The sequence below is a fragment of the Kogia breviceps genome, chromosome 9, assembly GCF_026419965.1.
Source record: "Kogia breviceps isolate mKogBre1 chromosome 9, mKogBre1 haplotype 1, whole genome shotgun sequence".
Classification (NCBI taxonomy): Eukaryota; Metazoa; Chordata; class Mammalia; order Artiodactyla; family Physeteridae; genus Kogia; species Kogia breviceps.
This window is the reverse complement of record NC_081318.1, coordinates 14,684,298-14,701,472: the sequence shown is the minus strand read 5'-3', so window position 1 is coordinate 14,701,472 and position 17,175 is coordinate 14,684,298. Positions and strand designations below refer to the sequence as shown.

Below are 17,175 nucleotides of genomic sequence, written 5' to 3'. Positions count from 1 at the left end.
CCCAACCACAGATGAAGTCTAGCCTGCAGAGTGCAGGCTACACATAATAATCAACCGGGGAGTGCTTAGAAATACCTAAGCCTGGGCCACACCCTAAGAGACTGATTTCCTTTGACAGGACGTAAGACCCCAGATGATTCCAATGTGCAGTCCAGCCTGGGATTGCTGGCCGGGCCTGTCACATGAAATTCTAAGCTAGGTTCCTGAACTAGATACTCACACGTGTCAACTCTAGCACTTCACAAGTCAGCAAACGTAACCCCGGGCTCCACAATCACACAAACGGGAAAAAGATAACCTTTAGGAGAGTCTTGTTTTTTTGACAATCATTTGTAACAAAATACCCCTTCTCTTCTCCTACTCACCTGCTCTGTTCTCCAACACCTCATGTGGGAGGGTGGACAAAATCAAAGAGCTAGTCAATTTGTATAGAAGACAGGAAATAGCTCATCATGATTCAAGCCAGGCAAAAAAGGAACCAGGATGTGTGAAAGATAAAATCTAGAGAACACTCACCTAAAGAATAAAACGTCACCAAACAAAACCAACCCTGAAAAGTATTAAAGTCATGAGACTCCTATCCTCTCTATGTTTGTACTTCTGACGTTGGAGATTAAATTACCGGTTACTAGAGGCAGGGATGGTTCACTGAATGTGGAACCCCTAGTCAGATGGGGGAGAACCAGAGTAGACCAGCAGAGAGCACAGGAACAGGGTAAGGAACAAAGTCAGGGAAGAGAAGGGGTGGAGCCAAAGAAATCGACCTGCTTTAACCACAACTGTATTACCCAGAACACACTACGCGCAAAGAAGAGGACGCCCCCTGACTGATCGTGATTAGCCCCAGATGCAGATGGCCGAGGGCCCCAGCCAGGCAAGGGGAATGCAGCTGGTAGGTTGCAAGACTCTGGGCTGCAGGGGGCAACAAGAGGGGACCAGGCCCGCTGAGGATGGGAGAGGTGGGGGGCCGAGGAACTGATTGTAACCTATAACTGTACCAAGAGTAAGGCAAACAATGCAGGTGCCACAATACTGTAGGCAATCTCCCCAGTTTGACTGATTTCTCTGGTCCTTTTCATCAGTGGTTCTCAAACTCTGCTGCCCATTAGAACTACCCGGGGACTTTTTAAAAACCCTGATGCCCAAGTCATACCCTATACCAATTAACTCAGAATGTCCAGGGGTAGGAGCTGGGCATCAGTATTTTTTTTTAAATTCCTCAAGTGATTCCAGTGTGCAGCAAAAGTTTGGGACCATGGCCCTAAGTCCACATCAGGACTGAGAAAAAGCACAGGAAGTGAAGAGAGTGAAGGGCAGGAGATGCCACAGGGCATGTGGGATCTTAGTTCCCCGACTAGGGGTCGAACCCCTGCCTCCTGTATTGGCAGCATGGAGTCCTAACCACTGGACCACCAGAGAATTCCCACCAAAATCTTGATTAGAGACAGTAGGTCACACAAGGCTTCCCTCCTTGAACACGCCTCTTCTACCTCTGCCACACTTCCCAACATAAATCCCTTTGGAAGTTAAGAAGACTATTAAAAGTAAACTAGGGAGAAAGATGAATTAACTGGTTAATGGTGTTTGAGGATTCTTTCAGTGAGAAAGGGGCAGAAGCTTCTAGAATAGCCTACTTTTGGTGACACAATAAATATTTGTTGACGTCGTGGGTAGAATGTCTGAGGTTTCCTGTTATGTCCTGTGGTTCTATCATATAACAGTTAGAGACATGTCACCCTAACCTTGGAGGAATGCAACACTTTTTTTATCATATGCTCACTCAGCACTAAAGAATGCATTTTTCTTTGACTCCCTCAAACTCTAAAGCCACATAAAACTTGCATTTGCAGTCTCCCAGGAAGCACATCTATAGATACTGTTTCTGAAAGCGTGGTTCCGGAACCCCTGCAAGAGAATCCTTAGGGTGATGGTTAAACACAAATTCCAAGGCCCCCATTCATCCCTTCTGAACCAGAATTTCTGTTGTGTGATTAGGAATCCACATTTTAATAAGCTCTCCCCAAGTGATTCAGATATACATCAAAGCCTGAGAAGTATTGCTCCAAAGCTGGGTACCTACTATACCACAGGGGCAACCCAAAATCAACCCATCAAGGTGTGGGAAATAAATGTTACAACTCTTTATATTTATTTTGTATCTAAGAAAGTAAAAAATTATTGCCTGGGCTGAAAGAGATGAAGGATTAGGAAGGATTAATTGGTTAATTTAGAAGGGGCATAAGAGAACCTTTAGGACTGATGAAAATTTTCTGTATCTTGATCATGATGATGGTTACATGGGTATACCCATTTGTTACGACTCTTCAAAGACTCCTCAAACTGTACGCTTTAAATGGGTATATTTTATTGTATGTAAATCATACCTCAAAAGTTGATTTTAAAGTTCTTTTAAAAGGTAACAAATTAATAAATATTTAATACACAAAGTAAAAGTTATACATCATACGGTTTTTAAATAAATAGATACATAATAGGAGTACATGCTGAGAATGTTCTCTAATGACAGGGGTGAGGAATCAAAATGTTTGCAAACTACTTCCCCAGATGACCTCTCTTAACCTGAAGCTCTGAATTGGTCTAAAACATTTTTTTTTTTTTTTTCCTGGCCACGAGGCATGCGGGATGGAACCCATGCCCCCTGCAGTGGTAGCATGGAGTCTTAACCACTGGACCGCCAGGGAAGTCACTGGTCTGAAACATCTTAAAATCTCTTCTTAGTGGGGAAGCATTAAAAGATCATGAATTAGGTCTCCACTTTCTTCTCTCAAACTGAGTCTAACTCTCGTGCCCCAATTTGGTTAAACTGATTTCTCAATGGACTTGAAATCCTAGGTTCTTCTAGATTCTTTTACTCCTTTTCCACCACCGTCTTGGGGCCTTTGTCAATTCCAAAGTAGCATCTAGGTAAAGATCACAGACACCAGTTTGGAAATAAATGTGATCAGGCCTTGGAGGAATGCAACACTTTTTAGCAGTAATCAAATCAGAAACTTTTTATGGACGGAAAACAAATCTATACTTATTTTAAATCTTTAATTCTGCCATCTCCACATTACGTAAAGAGTAGAAAATATTTTGTTATCAGATGCTTGTCACTTATTTAAGATTGTTTATCATGTTTCACAGTATCACTTATTAAGTTTCTTAGTTTAATTTTTGCAGAAGGCTGCAGAAATTGAATGTCAAATTTGATCAAATTCAAATAAATATGAAGCAAATCTGAAAGGAGAGCAGAAATTCCCAAATGATTCTTATGGGGCACACACCCCTTCGTGCTGTGACGTCACAGAAAGCAGCATGTCTCTAAGGCCATCAGCCTGACAAGGAGACTCCATGGACACAGCACAATCAGGAACAAAGGAGACGTCCAAGAAGACTCCTCCTGGGTAAATACACCCCCTCAAATGACACGCAACATGCAAGAGTAAAAGGCAAACCTTGAACACATATGCTAAGTGAAAGAAGCCAAACACAATGGGACAAATACTGGATGATTCCATTTAGAGGGAACATCCAGAACAGGCAAATCCATGCAGACAGAAAGAAGAATAGAGGTCGCCAGGGGCTGGGTAGAAGGAATCATGAGGAGTGCCTGTGGATGGGTGTGGAGCCTCTTTTGGGGATGATGAAAATGTTCTGGAACAAGATAGTGGTGATGGTTGCACAGCATCATGAATGTACTTATTGCCATTGAACTGTACACTTTATGATAAAAAATTAAATACAGTAAAGGCAATTATAGACAAAAATAGAGTGCTAAGTGGACAGAAAAAGAAAAATGCCAACAGAAGCAACAAGTAAGAATTAGACACCACATAAGACAAACTGGAAAAAGAAGCACTGGGAATTCCCTGGCGGTCCAATGGTTAGGACTCTGCACTTTCACTGCCAAGGGCCTGGGTTCGATCCCTGGTTGGGGAAATAAGATTCCACAAGCTGCCTGGTACAGCCAAAAATAAATAAATAAATAAAACAAGCATTATGCTGCAGCAATTGTTTTTTGATCTGTCTCCTAAAGTAAAGGAAATAAAAGCAAGAATAAACAAATGGAACCTAATCAAATTTAAAGGCTTTTGAACAGCAAAGGAAATCATCAACAAAACAAAAAGACACCTACTGAATGGGAGAAAATATTTGCAAATGTTATGACCAATAAGGGATTAATGTCCAACATATATAAACAGCTCATACAACTCAACATCAAAAAAAAACCAAACAACTCAGTTAAAAAATGGGCAGGGCTTCCCTGGTGGCGCAGCGGTTGAGAGTCCGCCTGCCGATGCAGGGGACACAGGTTCGTGCCCCGGTCCGGGAAGATGCCACATGCCGCGGAGCGGCTGGGCCCGTGAGCCGTGGCTGCTGAGCCTGCGCGTCCGGAGCCTGTGCTCCGCGACGGGAGAGGCCACAACAGTGAGAGGCCCGCGTACCACAAAGAAAAAAAAAAAAAAAAAATGGGCAGAACTGAATAGACATTTTTCCAAAGAGGAAATGCAGATGGCCAATAGGCACATGAAAAGATGCTGAACATCGCTAATCATCAGGGAAATGCAAATCAAAACCACAATGAGATATCATCTCACACCTGTCAGAATGTTTTTCAGAAAGAACACAAATAACAAATTGTAGTGTCGAAGTGGAGAAAATGGAACCCTCGTACACTGTTAGTGAGAATGTACACTGGTACAGCCACTGTGGAAAACAGTATGGAGGTCTCTCAAAAAACTAAAAATAAAACTACCACATGATCCAACAATTCCACTACTGGGTATATATCTGACAAAGAGAAAAACACTAATTTGAAAAGATACATGCACCCCAACTTTCACAGCAGCATTATTTACAATTGCCAAGATATGGAAGCAACCGAAATGTCCATCAACAGATAAATGGGTAAAGAAGATGTAGAATATATACACAACAGAATACTACTCAGCAATAAAAAAGAATGAAATTTTGCCATTTGCTGCAATATAGATGGGCTTGGAGGGCATTATGCTAAGTGAAGTAAGTCAGACAGAAAAGACAAATACTCTATTATATCACTTATATGTGGAGTCTAAAAAATACAACAAACTAGTGAATATATTAAAAAAGAAGCAAACTCACAGATACAGAGAATAAACCAATGGTTGCCATTGGTCGGGGGTAGAATATAGAGGTGGGGGAGTAGGAGGTACAAACTATTGGGTGTAAGACAGGGAACACAGCCAATATTTTGTAGTAATTATAAATGGAAAATAACTTTAAAAATTGTATATAAAAATGTTTTTTAAACTTTTTAATCAAGCGTCACGACTTAAAAGGGCCAGAGACCGAGAATATATAAAGAATTAAAACCACAGTGAGGGACTTCCCTGGTGGTTCAGTGGTTAAGACTCTGCACTTCCACTGAAGGGAGCGCGGGTTTGATCCCTGGTCTGGGAATTAAGATCCCACATGCCTCACAGCATAAATAAATAAAATAAATAAATAATAAGCAAATAAATAATCTAATATAAATAATAATATTTATATATTTATAATAATTTTCATTATAATTAAAATATAATCATAATTATATTTATTTATATAATATATATAATATATAATATAATTATTATATTATAGGCTGTAATATAATATATTGTTTATATTATAATATAATTATAATAATTATTATATATTATATAATAATATATTTAATAATTATTTATAATAATATATTTATTAATAATTACTTATAATAATATAAATAAATTAATTAAAACACAATGAAGCACAATTTCACATTCCTTATATTGGCACAATTTGTAAAAGGCTGATGACATCAATTGGTAAAGATATGAAACACGGGAATGCTCGTATTTTTCTGGTGGGAGTAAACCTTGGTATACAAACCTGGAAAACAATTTGGTATTGTCTCCTAAAGCTTAAATATGGGAAATCTGGTACTAGATACCTAGGTAACTTTTGCACATCTACACAAGGAAAGATATACCAAAACACTACAGTTTGTAATAGCAAAAAACTGAAAACAATCTATATTTTAATAACAAGAAAATTGATATATAAATTGTGTACGTTTGTACAAAAGAAAGCTATTGTTTATAAAAGAAAGAACTAGAGCAGTCCCTCTCCTAAAATTTGTGGGATTTGAGGCATGATAAAATGGAGGCCCATGCACCAAATATCTAAACATTTCAAAGTAATTAATCAAGCTAAGAAACGGTTCAATAAAATATGTTCATATATATGTATGTATGTATGTATTCTCTCTTCCTATCTTGACGAACATACTTTCATAATGACCCGGAAGGCCAAGTTTGAATTTAGAATGCTCAGATTCCTTTGAGCTCTATGAATAGGATGTAGTAAAATGAAGAAAGAAAGCCCCCGGGAATTCCCTGGTGGTCCAGCAGTTGCGACTCTGTGCTTCCACTGCAGGGGGCGCAAGTTCGATACCTGGTGTGGAGCTAAGATCCCGGATGCTGTGTGGTGCAGCCAAAAAGTTAAAAAAAACAAAACAAAAAAAAAAACGAGGAGAGAAAGACAGCTCCTGCTCCCCACTCCAGCCCACCTCTTCTCTTCCCCCCGTAAGGCTCTGTCCCACATTGCCAGCAGCATCATACAGAGGCAAGGAACATGCCCACCTGCACATCCAAATCCCTTCCACGTGTAGGAAGACCCAGGGAAGAAGCCCACTCCGGCCCTGGAAGTGGGCTTGGGAAATTCTAGGGTCCTGGGAACCCAGAGCATAGTCTAGAACAGGGGTAGGGGCCACAGATGGAGGCCACTGGTTCTAGATGAGCACGATTTCTTAACCCCAGACTCCTCAATAAGTGAGTAGGTATACAGTTGGGCTGGAATACGACCTGTAAAGCAGAGGGCCCAGGGCAGAAGTCCATCTTGCCCAGGCCTCAAGGTGGTACAGAAACAGGGCTTTGTATATTAGAGGTGAGTCTCAGAAACATTATACTGTGCAAACAGGAGCAAAATAAAGCAAGTATTTGCATACTTAGTATTGATGTAACTTATAGGCTTGAAAACAGACAAAATAATCCTAAATGTTGCTTACAAATAAACATATGGGGACTTCCCTGGTGGCGCAGTGGTTAAGAATCCGCCTGCCAATGCAGGGGATGTGGGTTCGATCCCTGGTCCGGGAAGATCCCACATGCCACAGAGCAACTAAGCCCGTGCGCCACAACTACTGAGCCTGGGCTCTACAGCCCGCACACCGCAACTACTGAGCCTGCGTGCCACAACTCCTTAAGCCCATGTGCCTAGAGCCCATGCTCCACAACAAGAGAAGCCACTGCTATGAGAAGCCCGCGCACCACAACGAAGAGTAGCCCCCACTCGCCGCAGCTAGAGAATGCCCACGCGCAGCAACAGAGACCCAATGCAGACTAAAATAAATAAATAAAATTTATAAAATAAAAATAAAAGAAATAAACACATATGTAGGGACTTCCCTGGTGGTCCAGTGGTTAAGACTCCGTGCTCCTAATGCAGGGGGTCCGGGTTGAATCCCTGGTCAGGGAACTAGATCCTGCATGTCACAACTAAAAGAGCCTGCATGCTGCAACTAAAGAGCCCACACGCCACAACTAAAAGATCCTGCATGCCGCAGCTAAATATCCCACATGCTACAACTAAAGATCCTGCATGCTGCGACCGAAAAAAAGATCCCACATGCCACAACGAAAATCCCGCATGCAGCAACAAAGATCCCATGTGCCGCAACTAAGACCCAGCACAGCCAAATAAATAAATAAATAAATGTTTTTAACATAAAATTAAAATTAAAAAAGAAATAAACACATGTAGAAAAATAATAAATGTGTGGGAAAAATAAATATCAAATGCAGAACAGTGTTGTGGGATTGTAAATTGGTATGCCCATTATGGAAAACAGTATGGAGTTCCTCAAAAAATTAAAAATAGAACACCATATGATCCAGCAATCCCACTTCTGGATATATATCCAAAGGAAATGAAATCAGTATCTCGAAGAAATATTGCACTCCCAAGTTCAATGTAGCATTACTCACAATAGCCAAGATATGGAAACAAGCTAAGTGTCCATCCACAGATGAATGGATAAAGAAAATGTGGTTTATATGTATAAGATGAAATATTATTCAACCATGAAAAGAAGGAAATTCTGCCATATGTGACATGCTTGAACCTAAAAGACATGATGCTAAGTGAAACAAGACAGACACAGAAAAATAAAACAAAACAAAACAAAACCCTGCATGATCTCACTTATACATGGAATCTAAGAAAGTCAAATACGTAGAAAAGGAGAATAGAATGGTAGTTGCCAGGGATCTGGGTGGGGGAGGGTGTATGTTGGTAAAAGGGTACAAACTTTCAGTTATAAGATGAATAAGTTCTGGAGATCTAAGGTACAGCATGATGACCACAGTTGATAATAAATATTGTATACTTGAAGTTTGCTAAGAGTGCTGATATTAAGTGTTCTAACCATCAGGGACTTCCCTGGTGGTGCAGTAGTTAAGAATCCACCTGCCAATGCAGGGGACATGAGTTGGATCCCTGGCCCGGGAAGATTCCACATGCCGTGGAGCAACTAAGCCCATGCACCACAACTACTGAGCCTGCACTCTAGAGCCTACAAGCCACAACTACGGAGCCCAAGTGACAAAACTACTGAAGCCTGCGCATCTAGAGCCATGCTCTGCAACAAGAGAAGCCACTGCAGTGAGAAGCACACGCACCACAACGAAGAATAGCCCCCACTCGCCACAACTAGAGAAAGCCCGCACACAGCAACAAAGACCCAATGCATCCAAAAATAAATAAATTTTTTTTTTTTTTTTTAAGTGTTCTCACCATCAAAAAAATGTGAGTAGGGCTTCCCTGGTGGTGCAGTGGTTGAGAATCTGCCTGCCGATGCAGGGGACACGGGTTCATGCCCCGGTTCGGGAAGATCCCACATGCTGCGGAGCAGCTGGGCCCGTGAGCCATGGCCACTGAGCCTGTGCTCCGCAATGGGAGAGGCCACAACAGTGAGAGGCCCGCATACCATAAAAAAAAAAAAAAAAAAAAAAAAAAGGGAGTAAATAGATGAGGTGATAAATAGGTTAATCAGCTTGACTGAGGGAATCACTTCACAATGTATACATATACATATAACAAAGTATCACATTGTACACCTTAAATATAAACAATGTTTATTAGTCAATCGCACCTAAAGCTGGTATGTTTATCTCTAGTTATCACCTCTAAAACTGGGGAGATGATCAAAGGTGAGAACTCAGGGGGTTTTAACTGAGTAATATTTTACTTCTGAAGCTGATTTGTGGGTACACATATTCACTGTATGCTTTATACAGTCTCATATGACTTAAATATCACATAAAAAAACTTTAATGAGATATCATTGTATACCCTACCCTTCAGATTGGCATAAATCAAAAAAATCTGATAATACTAAGTGCTAGTTGGCTATAAAACGGGGAAACTGAGACATCAAACTTGAAAATGTAAATTGGTACAACCACTTTTACTACACTGATTTGTCAGAATCCTGAAAAGTTGAAGCTGTGCAAGAATTGAACCCAGCAATTCCATTTCCTAATCATCTACCTTGGAGAAGCTCTTGCCATGACCACCAAGAGAATGAATAGTTCTTGGCAGCATGCTTTTTTGTAGCAAAAAATTAGAAATATTCTAAATGCCCATTATTGCAGGAATAGGTACTGAACTGTGGTATAAATCATATGATGAAATACTATATGGCTGTTAAGATGAATAAACTAGATCCTTATAACATGAATAGATCTTCAAAACATAACATTGGGTAAAAATTCTAAAACACATAAAACAATACCACATTTTGTATATGAATACAAATATATATGAGAGGAAATTTTTAAATCATGGAAGGGCAGGACACACCCCAAAATCATGATTGAAGTTGCTTCTGGGGAAAGAGGGAAATGAGACTAGGGAAGAGAAAAAAAATACAATAACCTTAGGCCTGTTATGGTATTTATTTTTTTTTTATTTTTATTTTTATTTTTATTTTTATTTTTATTTTTTTATTTTTTTTTAATTTTTTATTATTATTTTTTTTTGTGTGGTATGTGGGCCTCTCACTGTTGTGGCCTCTCCCATTGCGGAGCGCAGGCTCCGGACACGCAGGCTCAGCGGCCATGGCTCACGGGCCCAGCCTCTCCGCGGCATGTGGGATCTTCCCGGACCGGGGCACGAACCCGTGTCCCCTGCATCGGCAGGCGGATTCTCAACCACTGTGCCACCAGGGAAGCCCCTGGTATTTATTTTATTTTAAAATAAAAATAGCAAAAATGGAAATGTAAATATTTATTCTGGGAGGTGAATTATAAGCTTATTATACTATATATTCTTTTATATAGTATAGCTTTCATTATATACTCAGAATATATATACTCTGATGCTTGTTGTACTACTCTTTGCATGTTTTTGGTTGTTTTTTTTTTTCAATTTATGAAATTGCCAATTAGTTTTCTTCCTATCTACCCACCCCCATCTAAAGTTTCAGTTATGCAAATGGGAAAGGCATACAAACAGGAAAGAGCCCAGAGGAAACACCCACATTAGCAGAAACCACAAGGCTAGTTGAAGACAGACAGCCTGCTTTAAACAGTTAAACAGAAATCATGCTTGCAAAACAATATCTTGACCTCGAATTAATGAAAGATCACACTTCATACAGCTACTTGACGACACCAGTAGCTACGTTAAGAAGTCATGCAGATCTGGGTTCAACACTAACTTTGCCAGCTATCAGCTATGTGATCTTTGGTAAAATTCTAAACAGCTCTAGGCCTAAGTTACCTTACATTAAGATGGGACTTAGGGACTTCCCTGGTGGTCCAGTGGTTAAGAATCCGCCTTCCAGTGCAGGGGACATGGGTTAGATCTCTGGTCAGGGAACTAAGATCCCACATGCTGCAGGGCAACTAAGCCTGCAAGCTGCAACTACTGAGCCCGCACACGCTCTAGAGCCCGCACGCCACAACTAGAGAGAAGCCCACGAGCTGCAACGAAGAGCCCATGTGCCACAATTGAGACCAGATGCAGCCAAATAAATTAATTAAATAAATATATTTTTTTTAAAAAGATGGGACTTACAACACCTACCTCAGGAATCACAGTAGAGACAAACTTGGATACCATCTCTAAAGTGCTTATCATAGTACTTGGTAGACAGTTATTTGTTCAACAAATGGTAGTTATTATTTGTGCCAGAACTGGGATTAGAACTCCATGTGTGGGCGTATGTTTCAGCAAAGCAAATAGAAATACCCCAAATGATGGACCAAAACTAATTATCCAGTAGTGAAGCAAGCCCTGTTGTCAACTAAAATGTATAGTTAAAAGCAACATCAGAGAGACTTCCCTGGTGGCACAGTGGTTAAGAATCCGCCTGCCAGGGCTTCCCTGGTGGCGCAGTGGTTGAGAATCCGCCTGCCGATGCAGGGGCCGCGGAGCGGCTGGGCCCGTGAGCCATGGCCGCTGGGCCTGCGCGTCCGGAGCCTGTGCTCCGCAACGGGAGAGGCCACAACAGTGAGAGGCCCGCGTACGGCAAAAAAAAAAAAAAAAAAAAAAAAAAAAGAATCCGCCTGCCAATGCAGGGGACACGGGTTCAAGCCCTGGTCCAGGAAGATCCCACAGGTCGGGGAGCAACTAAACGAGTGTACCACAACTACTGAGCCCGAGTGCCACAACCACTGAAGACTGCACACCTAGAGCCCGAGCTCCACAGCAAGAGAAGCCACTGCAACGAGGAGCCCACGCACCACAATGAAGAGTAGCACCCGCTCGCCGCAACTAGAGAAGGCCCACGCACAGCAATGAAGACCCAACACGGTCAAAAATTTAAAAAATTTAAAAAATAAAAGCAACACAAGAGAAAAGACCGGAACAGCAGAACTGATAGGAGAAATCCCATCTATAAATAATAGTACTACAGAGGAAAATGTAGAAGTCCAGCAAAAGGCAAACTATCCTCACGCAAACAGAGAACAGTTACTAAACTGAATGGTAACCTCAACATGGGTATCAACTGGTCAACAGCGCCCACCAACTTATTATCCACAAAGAAAGCCCTTAGACTCCCACATGTCAAGTATTAGAAGATGAGGATTTATAAGTTGCTAAGAAAGGGAAAATATTTTAAAACATAGTTGGGAAAAAAATATATTTTCTAGGCTTTTAGGCAAAAGAAGAAGAATTCTCCCAAGGGTCCTTATTATGAGGACACAATGTACATTAATGGATTAAAACTTTGTAATTCCCAAACTCAAAAGTGATATAAAAAGATTTTAAAAATAAGACTGGACCCATACATTTAAGAAATAAGAATTTATCACTCAACTAAAAAAAAAAAAAAAAAAAAAATGACTCTAATGAATTCTCCAGAGAATCCACCCAAACGTACATAGACCAAATTATTCCTACAGACCATATTATTCATATAGAACATATTATTCCTCTTTTAAAATAAAAAAGGGGGCTTCCCTGGTGGCACAGTGGTTAAGAATCTGCCTGCCAATGCAGGGGACACGGGTTCGATCCCTGGTCTGGGATGATCCCACGTGCCGCGGAGCGGCTGGGCCCGTGAGCCACAACTACTGAGCCTGCGCGTCTGGAGCCTCTGCTCCGCAACGGGAGAGGCCGTGACAGTGAGAGGCCCGCGCACTGCGATGAAGAGTGGCCCCCACTCGCCGCAACTAGAGAAAGCTCTCACACAGCAACGAAGACCCAACACAGCCAAAAATAAATAAACAACAAAAAAATAAAATGACATTTAAAAAAAATAAAAATAAAAAAAAATAAAAAAATAAAATAAAATAAAAAAGGGCAGGTTAACTACCCAACTTACGAGCTTAAAATGGTTTTGAGTTGCAAACAACAACAAAATAATAATAATAAAATAAAAAACTGAAGTTTCTAAACCTACTGCATGTAACAAATTAAAACAGTTTCTAAATATATTAAATATATAACATATTAAAACAATTATGAATTATGACTGTGTAGGTTTTTTTTCCCTGAAAATTAAAGTCCAAGTATAGGGCAATCGGAGAAATTTGAACACTAACTGGATATTATATGATATTAAAGTTATAATCGTAGGGACTTCCCTGGTGGCACAGTGGTTAAGAATCCACCTGCCAACGCAGGGGACACGGGTGCGAGCCCTGGTCTGGGAAGATCCCACATGCCACAGAGCAACTAAGCCTGTATGCCACAACTACTGAGCCTGTGCTCTAGAGCCTGTGAGCCACAACTACTGAGCCCTCGCGCCACAACTACTGAAGCCCACGCACCTAGAGCCGGTGCTCCGCAACTAGAGACGCCACTGTAATGAGAAGCCCACGCACCGCAACAAAGAGTAGCTCCCGCTAGCCGCAACTAGAGAAAGGCCATGCGCAGCAACAAAGACCCAACACAGCCAAAAATAAATAAATGAATAAATACATTTATAAAAAGAAAATATAATCGTAAAAAGAGTGATCATTGTACTGTGGTTATACTAATAAAATAGAGTCTTTAATCTTTGGAGATACTAAAGTATTTACAAAGCAAATAATCTCTGGCATTTGGTTTAAAATAACACGTTTGAGTTGGGGACAGGGATGGGGAGAGGAGAATAAATGAACCAAGACTGGCCTTACTGTACTTTGAAAACTGTTGAACCGATGGGCACATAGGGTTTTCTTTACTTTAGTGTATGTTGAAAATATTCATAGTAAAAAATTAAAAGATAAGAAGCCTGTGTATATAAAACTAATAGCCAACACTAACTGGTGAAGAATTTTTCACAACAGAAATGATAACAAAGCCTTCCATCTCCATTGTTATTCGGTAGAGTGCTAGAATGTTCCTTCCTTTTTTCTATTCTCTACCTTCTTTTCCTCCTTCCTGATTTTATTTGCCGACTTAGATGACTCCTTCCATACACATAACTTCCTGAAACTCAGAAATATTTCTTTTTAATAACAATGGAGCATATTTTTAAAATTTTAGTTTTGCTCTAAACAAATTTTTTAAAAAAATTATCTCATCTACCACATCCATTTAAAACATCTGTCTTTTGTATGTTTTATCATACAAGTATTGCGAGTGAGTAATCTAAAGTTTTTCGCTAAAAAGCGCATGCTGAAAAGTTTGATGACCACCATTTTGGACACTAAGACACCACTTAAAGTTTTTAAGGATGGAGGAAGTGTGACAAGTACTACAACAAGAAAAATAATTTAGCAGAAGTACATACGGATAGGAAAGATGGGGAGAAAGATTATGGTCAGAGAAAATCATTCATTAATTCAACAAGGCATTCATCTAGAAGGGAGATGCGAAGTAGGAACCAGACAGGGAAGGGATGGGAGAGGTCAATAAAAGAACTGGGTGTTTAAGGTATTAGGAAGGAGGAAGAAGAGTTTGGGGGTTGGGGGGGGAGTGTCACAGACCCTGCCCTGGGGGAAAGAAGATGAGTTCGACAGAGACTGGCAGCATATTCAGGTGCAGATGCTTCTCATACCCCTGGAGATGAAGAACCTAGAGCAGTAGGAAGGCCGGGGCAGCGGATGTACACAAGGAAGCCATCTTTGTAGATGTGACGACTAAACCCAAGAAAGTGAGGGTTCTCGGGGAGAGACCTAGAACACAGGTACATCAAAAGGCTTAACTGAAACCTTGGGGCACACCTATATTCAGGAATCAAAAAAAAAAAAAAACAAGTGGGAACACAGAAGCAGCTGCCTGGGAGATATGGCACACTGTTTCAAAGTGGTCCCAAGGGTAGGCGGTCAGCGGTGCAGGCCACCGCGGGGCCCACGGGAAAGGAGCTCTGGAAAAGGACCCGTCATTGGTAACCTTGAATAGAACCATTCTGGTCTTGGTGGTGCGTGCTAGAGTCAGATATCAGAAAAGTGATAATGAGGGCAAAGGAGGCGCTTGGAAAAGGAAGGCCAAGCAGAGACCCGCAGCTCGCAGCGATGGAGACAGATCCCGGGTCGAGCCGGCTGCGGGGCTGGGAAGACCATACAATACCTAGGGGGTAAGGTAGCAGAGAGGGAAAGACTCAAGATTCCAGAGAATGGAGGCATTTTCTTTCGTTCCCAAACCTGCATCCAAATAGTCTAGGCCGTGGCTTGCCCAAAAGTACTTTACCCTTATGGAGGTGGGGAGTTAATCGTAGTGTTCACCGGGGCAGCAGCGCGCTAGCCATATTCGAAGGAAGGTCTGAAGGAGCTGGAGGGAAGGGAACTTTCGAGAGCAGAAGCGCGGGCCCAACAAGAAGGGAAGCAGAGGAGTGAGCGGCTGGAGGAAGAGGCATCGGGTGCGAGGTCCCCGCGAGGGCGCGCCCCTCACGGAGCAGCAGCCGCGACCGTCCTCCCAGACCGGGACCCGGGGAGACACCCCTCCCTCCCAGGGCACTCACCGCTCCGACTGCGAATAGTGGCACCGGCCCAGCAGGTTGAGCTTGCAGAGGTGCAGGTTTCCGCAGGGTTTGTTGCAGTACTTGCGACGGCAGACCCGGGCTCGAGTGGTGGCCACCACGGACCGGATGACCCCTTCCTTGCCGTCCGTCTCCAACACCACGAAGCGGTCGGGCCCGGCCTGTTCCAGCACCTCGCAGAGCTGCGCCTCGGAAAGCTGCATCTCGTCGAGCAGCGCTTCCAAGGCCATGCGGCCCCCGTGGGCGCACAGCATTTTGGTGATGAAGCAGCATACCCCCGGGTCCGCCATGGCGCACTGCGCTGGCCTGGCCGCGGCACGAGACTCTGCTCCAGGGAGAATCGAAACTTACTTTGAGTCCCGGGGGCGGGCACGGGCGGCGCGCGGGTTGGGCGCGCCCCGGGCGAGGGAGCGTGCGCTCTCCGCCGCCGCTAGCCGAGCCCAGCGGTTTCGGTTTCCCAGTAAGCTTGGGTCGAGAGGCCAAATCTCACCGACCTGGTCCCTGTGTCAGATTTAAAGTCAATCGCGACGGTAACCTAGTGGAAAGAGGGCGAACAAGCGCGGGCTAATCTGCCGACGACTGCGGCGACCACCGGACGGCTCCTCGAGGGTCAGGTTCCCCAGCTGGGCACCGAGAGGCTTCTTCGGAAAGAACAGAAACTAAAAGCTGATGTCGGGGCTCTGGTGGAGTTTTTATAAACCAGCCAAAGTGACGAATGACGCGAGTCTTGGAAGTTCCCTTGAGGAGTCCTACGTTCTCTACCCCACCCGTTCCCGGAAAGAACAGACCCAAGTGAGCGCTTGCTCCGAGCCCGTCGCCCTGCCTCCGGTATTAGTGAATCTTCACAACTCCACGAGTTAGATATTGTTATCCTTCACTCTATTTGAGGAAATAATTTGAGTAAACACAGCCTACAAGCTGGAGCCTGGGAACCTGAGGTTCCCCAAATCTGGCCCCCAGACCGTGGTCCGCCTGGCCAGAACCAATGTGAACTTTCTCTCACACCACCCTTCGTTCTCAAAGGACAACGATTATTGCTCTCCCTCTCTTTTGCCTTCTTATGAGCTCTTTGAAGAACCACTTCTTGACACATTCTTGCCTGTCTATAGTCGCTAACAGAGGTACCCCAGACACCGCTTAATCACCACTTAACCCTGATAGCAATCAGTCACAGTCGGGCAGGCATGCTTAGACATACCCCAAGGCTTCAGATAGGTTCCTCTTTTTGGATATTTGGACAAGACCTTTTCCCCTAGGGGGGACTCACTTGGACCCCCGGAGTTGGTATAAAGTGAGAACATTTGAACTACAGAAGGTACAGAAAGAAATTTTATCTGAGTTTCTCTTAATCTGACTAAAGCAAAGCCTCCTGAAAATACAGCTACCTTTAAACCCCTTCCAAGGGAGTTTCCTGCTAATTCAGTTGCCCTGGAGACAGAATGTCCATTGCAATTAGCATCAAAAAGCCCAGTAGAACCTTCCATACTCTCCCACTGAAGTCTTAAAAACCCCCCTTTTGTTAAATTGAGATATATAAAGTTACTTCAGGCTATTCCAGGAGGTTTCCATTATTGGAAACTACCCCCCCTCCCAACGCTAAATAAATCTTGTCTTTTCTCTTTTTAATCTGTCTATTGTCAGTTAATTTGCAGGACCCAATCACTGGACTCAAACTGGAAGAGGCAAAAGGT

General features: G+C 42.6%; 1 protein-coding gene across 2 annotated transcripts in view; it reads right to left on the bottom strand.

Moving 5' to 3' along the window:
• The window catches only part of ZC3HAV1 (zinc finger CCCH-type containing, antiviral 1), a 62,814-nt gene extending 46,788 nt beyond the window's left edge, over positions 1-16,026 (bottom strand). The window contains exons 1-2 of one of the 2 annotated variants that reach the window (XM_067042055.1): positions 15,979-16,026; positions 15,467-15,809 (exon numbers count right to left, since the gene is read on the bottom strand). In XM_067042055.1, coding sequence (XP_066898156.1) covers positions 15,467-15,774 — 308 coding nt within the window. In that variant the 5' untranslated portion in view covers positions 15,775-15,809; positions 15,979-16,026. Of the gene's footprint in view, positions 1-15,466; positions 15,870-15,978 lie in introns of those variants that run through there. The other variant, XM_059074887.2, reaches the window with a different exon arrangement.
• Between the last annotated feature and the right edge of the window lie 1,149 nt (positions 16,027-17,175).